General features: G+C 36.7%; 1 protein-coding gene across 1 annotated transcript in view; it reads right to left on the bottom strand.

Annotated features, from left to right (window-relative positions):
• Window positions 1-223: 223 nt before the first annotated feature.
• Window positions 224-11860, bottom strand: part of LOC145694123 (uncharacterized) — a 30115-nt gene continuing 18478 nt past the window's right edge. The window contains exons 2-3 of the mRNA XM_081770242.1: window positions 10315-10971; window positions 224-349 (exon numbers count right to left, since the gene is read on the bottom strand). Coding sequence (XP_081626368.1) covers window positions 10345-10971 — 627 coding nt within the window. The 3' untranslated portion in view covers window positions 224-349; window positions 10315-10344. The remainder of the gene's footprint in view (window positions 350-10314; window positions 10972-11860) is intronic.

Here is an 11860-nt window from a genome sequence, read left to right as displayed (position 1 = left end):
CAGATACGAACTTAAGTACCCGGCTAACAGCATCACGATCATCTCCCAATGCATGGCTAAGTAGGCAAGGCAGTCCGTAACGTTCTCTGAGATCTGAACATTCAGGACATTCAACAAGAATGTGCTGAATACTCAGGGGCAATACGGACGGTCTAATCCACGCAACAAATAGCCATAATCACCAATACGTTGTAATTAAATAAAAAGCAGTATGTATGTATCACAAATAATAAAATGTTTATTTATTTAGTAAAAAATATAAATATTTTATAAATACAAATTTGAAGTTATTTCTAGCCGCTCGACAGCAAACAGAATCCATTTTTAGCGTTACATCAGAACCATATACCTGGAAAAGAAATAATTTGCGTATATTCACTTTTGCTTTATCACAATATAGAATTATACAGTACTGAAGTATTCTTACTTAGAGGTTAGTAATAATAAGTGTTTGCTTTGATTACATTTTACTATTTAAGATGTACTTAGTTAAGATCATGAAGGCTAAAACAATCAGTACTCAGCAAAAATATTATCTACTTTAAGAATGAACGCCTGTACGAATTAATTCATTTGCTTTGCATCAAACTATAAAGTGCGGCTTTGTAATTATGTATTTTCTGACCGTTGAACAACATATCATGCCAAAAAAGAGAGAAGAAATGCTCTTAGTTAAATAAAATCTTGCACACAATCTTAACAACCCGAACGAGAATCTGATAATTATAGATAATACAGGCTATATATGATTATCATATTTAGAAAAATGTATGTTACTTAAATCTGTACAAACTGGTGTAAGTTTAAATGAAATCAAATAGCTACACGCTTTAGTTTTAAGTCTTTCTGTTATGATTTAGGACTTAAACGAGCTGGGGATTAATGAAGGAGATTGATTTTGGACTACAATAGTTGTAGAATGCAGTACCGTGCCTAGGGAGAGCGAGCGGGGCGCCGGAGGCAGAAGTAAGAGGGAGCAAAATTCAGGAGGAAAATACATGTGCACATAATATATAGAATAAAAGGGAGAAAGTAATAAAAAGTGCTCAAAATCAAGGAAAGTGGGGTTTATTTTTGAGAAGTTCCTTACGCTTCGCGCCAACCATGGTGGCGCTTTGCGGCTGGTCTGTCGAACTCACGTATATGTACAGGGACGCCGTCGTATACTCTCGCCCCGGGCGCTGATTTTCCACGGCACAGTATTGGGAGAATAAGAAGGTAGGAAGAATTCCGACGAAAACCACGATTATCAAAGATAATATGTTAAATGGAAATTTATGAGAAAATGAAGTATTCCACCAAAGGCTTGTGATAGGAATTAGTTGTATTTTTATTTGGCACAACATACACAATTGTTAGTTTAAGTTTTCCCGTACATTTATACTCATTACAAACTTCACTCACTATTAGATCTGTTAATAGTAGACCTATATGGGTCTCAAGCAAGGTCGCCGATTTCTCTATAAATTTGGGGGGAGGGGGCTCATTCAGATGCAGAATTCATATATGAGGATTTTAAGACAAATTGCATTCAAATTATACCAAATATTGTATATTCATAAATACAATACGGGGGGCTCATATGAGTTTTCGAGCCCCCCCCCCCCCACCAAGGATCGACGCCCTTGGTCTCAAGTCTGATAAAGTCTGTCAAAGCGGACCCAGTGTTCTTAGGTTTCCTTAAGAAAATTTTCCCGATTGACACAAAATTTTCCCTTTTCTTGTCAAATTTCCTCTAATTTGTTGAGTGTCCAATTCCTATGATAGAAGTTAGATGATAAGATTAATTTAGCTATATTAGAGAAAGTGTCAACCACATTTGTTCTATTCATTTGTTTTGTTTTCTTTTCCTTCATTTTTTATACACAAAAGAACGTACACAACTACATCCAATTAACAATGGGTGCAAATTATTCTATTTTGAACACACACACACACACACAACAATCTATTCCTATTTTATTGGTTTATTTCTGAGAAACAAAGACAAATTTAGGAGTTTTTATTAGTCAATCAGTCAGCGCGAGAATTTCCCTGGATTTATACGTTGAATCGAAAACAAATCCCTTTTTTGCTAAATCTATTTACGAAATTTCTCTAGATTATTGAAATTTCCCTCAAAGTACGAATATTGAGGACCTGTTCCTATTTCGTCTGTTGTCTAATTGACACTATACTTTCTTCATAATATTTAATGTTTTTAAATATTGATTTGATTAATCCTGACTGCGATTAACAATCTTGTTAATTTACATTTAGTATACTTTGTCTCTTCGACTTTACACTTTTAACATACGCTTTCTCAAAATGTGTATGAGCTGCTGTTTTTTTAAATGGAATTTGGAAATATCCAAATTGCAATTATACTACTAAATAAATCCTAGATGGTAGTGTATTTCAATGTGATCATGTCTCTGAAATTTTTATAAGTGATTTTATTGTTTCTGAAATATATTGATAAATATTTTTTCTAGAAAATAATGCTTGTCCTTAATACTTCCCAAATTATATTTATATGATTTCTGGCTCTTTCAAATACGGAAAACTTTTTGAAGTTCATAATTGTATAGAGCTAAGTTTGCTTATAAGATCAAAAGTATGGGGGGTTCGTGGAAGATAGTTATTCCATTGTAAAGTCTTCAATTTTCATTGTAGGAGAAACGTTCCTTTGAGTTTATTAGATTGGAGTTTCTTCTTTTTCTTCTTAACTATAGACTGGTGTAGTGATGGGCAAACCGATTCACCTCTGAGATCCCCGCTCAAACGTTCGCTCACTAAAATGAATCGATTCATTTGAACGACTCAATGACTCACTTATATTATTACAATGGGTGAGGGGGGACTTAAAAACTGAAATTCTATTATCAGACTAAATGCATTACATAAAATGAATTTAAAAGGTATAACTACAATTTTAGATTACAAGCATACTGCTATTAACACATTTAACTTTAAAAAGTAACAGGAAGTTACACTTTTAAACTAATGCAAATTACAGTTAGCAGATGTAACATACAAAAATGCAATTCAGATACAAAATATATATACAAATTAGACCAAATAAAATTACTATTAATAAGTGTGAAAATACGTCACACTTGCAAAAAAGCTATATGCAAATTACAGCCTAAACGAATCAAAATACAGAATGCAAAATATTACAACTTTAGACTCAATGCTATAGCAATACAATTTTAGAATTACTGCAAAAGTGTTACAACTTTAAATTCAATGCCAAAAATATTATAATTTTATTATAATATCGTGAGAAACTAATTTTTTTTTCTAAAAATGTTGGCGACCACATCCCCCTTAGAATACACATTTTAATCAAAGTAACGAGTTCCCCCGTTGCTAAGCGGTTAGCGTGCGCGCCTTTGGCGTGGGAGATCCGGCGTTCGATTCCCGGTGGGAGCTCTTGTGGTTCGGGTTCCACGATTTCTGTAGGCCCACGTTTCACATAGCCTCTCTGTTGAAATAAAATGAAATATTTTAGTTTAATGGCAAACGATTAAGCCCTGTATGTTAAGGAAGACGATGATTAAAGCAACTGAATGATGATGGAAGAATTGGTGGAATGAGAAAGTGGGAGGAGACGGAGTACTTGAGAAAACCCATGGACATGATGTCCACCACGAACTTACTTGGCCGGGGAGCGAACCAGGGGCCCCACGCATCAGAGGTAAGCGCATTACCACTGAGCTACAGTGCTTCGCTACTGAAAAGGACGCTAAACTCAAAACCAAATCAAATCAGGGCCGTAGCCAAGCCAAAATTGTAGGGGGGGCTCGGTGGATGGGAGGGCGATCCAACCATATTATAAGTAATTTGCAAGCCTACCGTGAAAATTTTAGGGGGGACAGTAAGAATTTAGAAGTGGCCCGACCCCCCGTACTCTTCGTGGATACGGACCTGAATCAAATTAAAGTAACATGATAAAAACTGAATTTGAAGTAGGTGTTAATTACTATATCAAAAAATTAATTTTAAATTGTTCAACTGTTTCCTCCTGGCGTGATTACAAGATTCTTGTCATTTTTATATAATAGACGTATTTTGTCAATAACATAACATTGCGGTTTAAGAACTGTTCTAAGTACAGAAAACCTTAACAGGGTCATCGGTCCCACCCATCCCAACCGTGTGTGCTTCCATAAACTTCAGTTATGTTGTTAATTTTGTACATCATAGTTTTAAAAATTTCCATATAGGTCTATACTATAAAAGTTTCTTAAAATACCCTTAAGTAGACCTTAGTTATTTAAGCTGAAATTGCCTTTTGCAACTAAAATAATGAACTAAGACAATCAGGATGAATTCTCTCCTATTATAAAATATATTTAAAATTTACTGTAATTGTTACGAATTTAAAACTAACAGTTTCACAATATTGATCTACGAACAAACGCAGAGTGACTAAACTCTACTACTGGTGCGCTCTCGTTTTCATTAATTTCTCAACTGAATATTCAATTGTCTATGTGAGATTGCAAGAGCGGATCCAGGGAACAGGAAAGAACCGGATCTTTTGGACTTTTACGTACTTGACCTACTCCCCCATTCTGCAGATTCGATTTCAATTGATAGTTAAAAGTTTACGCTTTATATGTAAAATATCAATGTGAGTCCAACTGCCACTTCAAAGTGCTAAACATTTTCATTATTGGTACTCTTTTTAATTTATTCATACCAGAGGTACAAATACACTAAGGCAACGCACATTCGCCGAACTCGACTGAAGAGGCGCTCGCCTCAGTGACAACCAGCGAAACTACCTCTCCAAAACAGCAACTGACTGAATCAACCAACAAGATTAAAAAGCAAGAGGGCGGTTCGCGAGTGAGCGACGTACAAGATTCACGTTCTCCAAACATTGTCACTCCTAAAGAATCGTCCATTCCAGAGAACGGTGGTTCAAAAAGAACCACGACTCCCGAAGAACCACGACTCCCGAAGAACCACGACTCCCAAAGAATAACGACTCCCGAAGAATCGTTGCTGATTTCTAGTGAACAACGACTCACTCACTCATCCAAAAGAGTTAGTCAGAAGAACCGGCTCATTTGCGAGCGATACATCACTAGGCTGGTGGGCAACATGGAAATTTTAAAACTTCTCTTTCCCTCGGGAAAACTGTTTTACATTTTGATAACGTCTCTTCTTCGTAACTGCATCTAGATATTATATCGTTAGTCTTCCTCTTCCTGGTTTTCCTTCTGCCTTTCCCTCTATCAACACGATGATCGAATAAGATGGCCAAGCATGCAGTTTCTTCTTTTAACTATTAATCTTCATGATCTGTCGTCCTTCATTAGCTTCCTTTAGTACATATTTATTCCTTTTCCTTTTGGTCCATGATATGCGCTCGATACCAGAGTCTTAATGAATAGTTTTTGAACATCCAACGACACATTTCTTGATGTTAGCAGTTCTCTTTTCCCATTGAATGATTGTTTAGCCTGCTCTATTCCTGAACTTAGTATTATTTGAAGTTTAGCACATTAGTATATGAAACATAGAGTTGCAATATGAAGAGCAATCCAATTTATTTGAGCTCCACCATGAATCGAACTTCCCGTTCAAGATCGTATAAAATAAGCACACACCTACGAGGGAGCTTAGTAGTGTTTGCGTTTAAAAATAATAATAATAATAGAGCTCGTTCCTAACTTCTATTTTTCCTTCTCAACTTTAAATCCTTTAAATTATGTAATAAATAATCTAAATTTTCAATATTACTGACAACGCATAGTCCCTATTCAACATCCGAGGGGCAAGGGCGCAGATTCTGGGGGTCTGCTCCCCAAAGCTCATATGGGCTCCCTCATCTCATTTATGAATATACAATAGGCTATTTGGCATAATATGAACGCAGTTTGTCTTAAAATTCTCATATATGCCTTCTGCATCGGAATGGACCCCCCAAAATTTACAGAGAAATGGGCGCCCTTGCGGAGGGGCGGCGGTGACTCAGTGGTAGATCGTTCATTTCTGGTGCTTGGGGTCCCTGGTTCGATCCCAGCTCGCGCCAACTGGACTTTATGGTGGACAAACACCGTATGCGTGGTTTTCTCGCGGTTCTCCCATTTCCTCCCACTTTATTCATTCCATCATTGCATTCATTACTCATCATCAGCGTCTTTTTTAGCCTAACCGTGGGACGTAAAACCTAAAAGATTTCATTTCATTTTCAAAATGAGTCGGGTCTTTATTTATTTTTCCTAAAACCAAGTGAAGGTCAAGTTGAGCTTTCTAGTGATAAAATATAGCCGCCTTAATGCACATGTACGAATATTTTTCCGCTCCCGGAAAAATTAATCATTATCTATCTGACGAGTCACTGAGTTTGTTTTGTGGAGTCGCTGTTGTGTGTTTATAGCTGTAATTGGTTGAAGAAATTGTCAGAGGGCAGGTATGAGTGCTTTTCTGCATTAGTTTACTGGTTGACCAGAACTTACGAATACTATAAGTCAATACATAAATTGCTGTTTTATAAGATTGGTATAGTGAGTTTTGTGATTTGAAGTGGAAAATGGGGAAAAACTCACTACGCAAGGTAATAGATCTCGATATTAGAAAGTCTATATATAAAGTTTTAAAACTTTTTGGAAAAGAAAGAAAAACACCGTACCGCAAAGTAGACTCATATTGCGTTTAATAAAACAACAGAAACAGCTATCTGTATAGTAGATACTTGAGAACTTATTAAAATTAGTACCAACTATATTATTCAAAGAATAAGCATAAATCCAAAGAATATGCGTAGATCAGTGGAGTACAGAAGTGACCGACGCGTTTAAGCCTACTCTCTCAGTATATCAAAAAATAATTTTGCTAATATGCAATATATATTCCTTTTCTGATTCCCAATAATATGACTTTTTAAAAATAATTTATCACAAGTATTGTATAATCATGTTAAAACAAAACTGACTTTCCAGAAGCTCCCTGTAACCTTACATAATATTTTAACGTATTGGTTATGTTCTGAATTCTTATTCTTTGGGAAAGGAGCTTATTCTCGTCAGTATAAACATCAAGATGTACCGAATACTGGTGTGAATAAGAGCATTCAAAAATAAACAGCTTACTCAAACAAAAAGTATTTACCTGCTTAGCCTAATTGTTACATCACGCGACTTTGTAGTGCGTGCTCCATAATTCTACTCTCAATTAGACCAATAATATTTTGTCAGAGAGTTATTATAAGGGGCTGCGGTAGCTCAATGATAGTGCACTCCCTTATGGTGCATTGGATTCCTGATTTGATCCCAGCTCTTCCCAAGTGGGCCGTGGGGTGGAGAACAACCATTGCGTAGGTTTTCTCGTGTTTTCCAGTTTCCTCCCACTTTCTTAATTTCACTATTTCGTTCACTATCAATATCTCCCTTAGCCTCCAAGGCATAATCATGGCTCGTAAAACTGAAAGATTTAATTTCATATTTTGATTAGCATCTGACAATTGGGGAATTATATGAATTAAGAGGTGGTGAACTCGTGTGCAGAAAAACAGTGATAAAGTGACACCTGAGAGCTGATACACTGACCACGCATCACCAAATTGAACGTGCTACATCTGGCTAGCTGTAATTCTTCATAGATTGTAGCGGCAGTGACTTGAGTACTTTGTTCTATCTGTTAACTAATTTCATCAATGTTTGTATTACTATAAAAAATGAGATTTGTTCATTATCTAACCTCCCCAGCAATTTGGCTCACCTCTGTGTACTAAAAAACAAACAAACTAACTAACTAACTAAAACTTTACATGATGTCGCAAGAGCATATGAAAGTATGTCTGACGGCCATGGAGCGAACATTTCTGCCAGTGACTCGTTATTAGTGTATCTGTATATGGATAGATAAATAGATTGATACGCGTACAGATAGATATAGATTTACACTTTTTTGAACATGGCAGTTAATGAACCCCATGATGTTTTACTCACTCCGCCACTGCTAAAGACTATTAAATTTATTTTTAATACTACTTAATATTTTTAAAGTTTATTTTCATATGGGAAAATTAAGTTTGCAGCTATCTACATGCTTTACAGTTTGATTCCATGTTAAATAGTTTTACGTATTCAGCGCACAACGACTTAAATTATGTATACGACTGATTCCATTAAATTTGGTTTGGATTAGGATATCTTCATTTTCTAGAAAAAGCCTCACATGAAAGAAATCTAAAGTAAAACCAGTGACTCTGGCAACCCTGACATGTGACTGATGCCACTTGTAAACAAAGAAATTAGTGCGCAGTTTTGCTTTTGCAACATGCACAGATAAATCAAAGAGTTATAGCTATCAGTTCGTTTGTTGTAGATGAGTTAAATCAGTGGTGTCCCCCCCTTATGCCCATGACACACACCAATTGTCTATCCGTAGGTGTTCTTCCATGAAAAAAATTCTTTTCGATTAATTTTTAAACCCTCTCAAACTTATTTATATAGATTTTTACCCCCCCCCCAATATTTCAATGACGCAGTTTGCGTCATAGCCCCTCCTTGTGGGCACCCCGGTTAAATTTAATGGGCGCTAGAGTAGATGTAGATGAGTTAAATTTAATGGGAGTTCCACTTACTGACAAATTTTGCCATAAAATTTGGTTACAAACCATTCAAAAGGTTAAGGAACCTTGCTACAACACCACCAAATTAAGGAATGGTACAACAGCTTAAAATTTGGTTGCATGTCAGTGCCGAACGAACCACATTTTCCTAGATCTTCAGCAATCCTAAATACTATGGTGATTGACTAAATACTACTTTGATCATGTAGAATCGGTGTGTTTCTGTAAAATAAGTTTGGACTAGGTGGGGACATTGTCTGGTTTGGTAGATTTCATTTCAAGAAAGCATTTGACAGCTCGAAATTCTCCTTAGTCCGTGCTTAGTTAATGCGGCTTTCTTGGTCAAACATAGCACTCTTCTCTTTACTTAGGCTCTCTTTTTGCCAGATATAGCTCGTGATTCTTGAATGTTTCTCGCGCTTTGAATTGACCCGACTTGAGTCTTGCAAAGGCATTATTTGATGACTTAGATATCTTCCTAATTCGAGTAACACAATGCTAGGAGTTTAATCTCTGGGAGAAATTTTAAGAAAAATTTGAATTTCAGACATTTATATTAACAATTGTATTTTTCCCAGTCAAAGTTTTTTTGTTTAAATATACTTTTTATCACGTAATATTGTATTATATTAAGCCAGAATAAACATGGTGCAATTACTTGTAATAATCTTTATTTAAAAATTTTTGAATTTCACGAGATATGGAAGGTGGTTTGGCCGGCCCGAACTCATATTTTTAACTTGATAATTAGTGCATTTATCCCAATGCTTTCTAGACCTCAACTAGTTATTCCGTATTGAAAGAAGCTCCTTAATTAGCTCAATATGATGGGCCCAACCACGAAAATCTTTGTGCTCCCATTAGAAATCGATCTTTGGGCGAAGCGTGCTAATCTCTTTGTTTTTTGGTTTGAAGCGAGAACTGCAGGAGAACTGGTAGTTCGTACGTCCTCGGACCAAAGAGTCACTGATTTATCTTGTATAAAATCGTGTCCGTTGATTTGTTTCACTCATTGGTTTCATTCCATTAAATTGTCCATTGTAAATTTGTTTCTTATTCGCCTGCAATTAGTTTCCAGTGCAGATCAAGACGTTAAATTCCAAATTTAGGGAATCCGCAGTAGTTTAGTGGTAGAGCGTTCATCTCTGGTGTGTGGGGTCTCTGGTTCGATCCCAGCTCGTGTCAAACTTATTCTGTGAAGGACAAACACCGTTTACGTGGATTCTCGCGCCAAGTATGAAGAAACAGTGGAACCTGAGACAACTCACGATATGTTCAGATGAATATATAAATTCTCCTGCTATTTAGAACTACATTACATGCAACAAATCTGTATATTATTATTGTTAAAGTGAGAAGTGTCCGGTAGACACTTGTGATCGCTCTTCGAACTTGTTAGATTGTGTAAATGACATTAAAAGACATCATTGAATAGTCTAAGTACGCTAACCCTAGTCATGAACCCCTTAATCTTCATTTTGAAGTTTACAATCTTAATTAAGAAAACACTGGAATAGCTGAAAAGCTCTCAAATTTACTAAAACAGGGGAAATTAATGGAAATAGACATTACCACTGTGTTAATAACTTACATTAAATTTTATTATTTTTCATATGCAACATTATACGGAATGTAATTTATTGATAGATTTAACAAACTTAAGGTATTTAGTGCTTCTTTTGCATAGAAATTAATTTGATTCAACGGAGCATTTTTGTAGTTTCAAAATGATTTGTTACCTTTATTTTGGACTAAGATTCTTTGCTTCTTCAATGATAGTCTCCGTGTCCATATCCATGTCCGTGATGACTACTGTGTCCATGATGCTGATGATGATGACCATGATGGGAGAGAACAGCTATTGGCTTTGGTACAATTACAGTTTTGGGTACAGGTACTGGCACAGCTTTGGGAATAGCTACTGGGTAAGGGTGAGGTACTGGAACTCCGAAAGGTTTTGGAACTGGTACAGGTACATGCTTTGTCACTGGAACGGGAACTGGTTTTGCTACTGGGTATGGAATAGCTTTGGGTACAAGAACGGGGTATGGCTTGGGAACGAGGACAGCGTATGGTTTAGGAATAGCAACTGGAACGGGATGGGGTACTGGAACCGGTACATGCCTTTCCAATGGTACTGCAATTGGATGTGGCACCGCAATTGGCACTGGCTTGGCGATGGTTACAGCATGAAGAGGAGTTTGGTGGTGATGGTGAGGATGATGATGATGCGGACTTGTATAGCCGTAGTTGCTGTAGCCACCAGCATAACCATGTGAATAGCCTCCACTGTAGCCTCCGTAGCCCAAATCAAACAGCTGCCTCTTCTCAGCATGGCTTTCTTCTTCTACATCATTAGACGATACCACAGCCACTGACAAGAGACATAAACTAATCTGGAAATTAAAAATACTTACATTAGTTTACTCCTATCCATATAAAGGCAAACAAATATGATATTCCATTGTTAAAAAGATGGAAAGTGAAGCTAATAAAAGTCTGCACATTGTATGCTGCAATAGTATAAGAAAATAATCAGGTGGGCACGTCACTCTGGCGGCCTGACAGTGGAAAGTGTTAAGCTACCCAACTACCTACACGGAACCCACGTTGTAATTGGTGGGTAAATGCGATTTTCAGGTTCATGTTTGCGATTATCCTTTCCCAATAATGCACACGTACCACGTACCTATATAGTGCGTACTAAAGCTTAATTCATACATAGGGTACCATGCATATGTCGTTCCTCAGCTGTGATCCATTCGTGTTATTGCCGCAACGATTCACAGATACCATTCTTACGTCATGCTGATACTGCTTCTAAATCGTTTCTGAAGATGAATTGCAAGGGGGAAGACATTCTTATCGGTTCTGGTCAAGTTCGTGTCACTTCGAGTACTCCGAAGAAGGCCGAAACATTGCTGCCGTAGAGTCGCGACTGGGGCGGTTTCTCTTTACGGCGGTACTATCGAGGCATTGCAGGTGAACGGCACATCATTTGAAAATTAGAAAAGACAACCTAATGAACTTTCAAAGTCAAACTTCTTCAAGCACAGCACGGCATGGAAACGGTATCCTATGTGTGAATTACTTTCAAATATGCCACTAGGGGCAATAAACGAACACTTTTAAAAAGGATTGCTAATGTATTCCCCAACAATAGTTCTACCCGTATGGTGTCCCAACTCTACTCATTCTTGTGGTATTGCAAACATTATAAAACATATTGAAAAAAATCTAAATATTTTTTTTTTTGCAATAGAATTTAATATTTTTGCAATATCT

Source organism: Thermobia domestica, chromosome 9, assembly GCF_964235325.1.
Source record: "Thermobia domestica chromosome 9, izTheDome1.hap1.1, whole genome shotgun sequence".
Classification (NCBI taxonomy): Eukaryota; Metazoa; Arthropoda; class Insecta; order Zygentoma; family Lepismatidae; genus Thermobia; species Thermobia domestica.
Note: the sequence above shows the minus strand (reverse complement) of the source record. Positions and strands in the feature narration are given on the sequence as shown.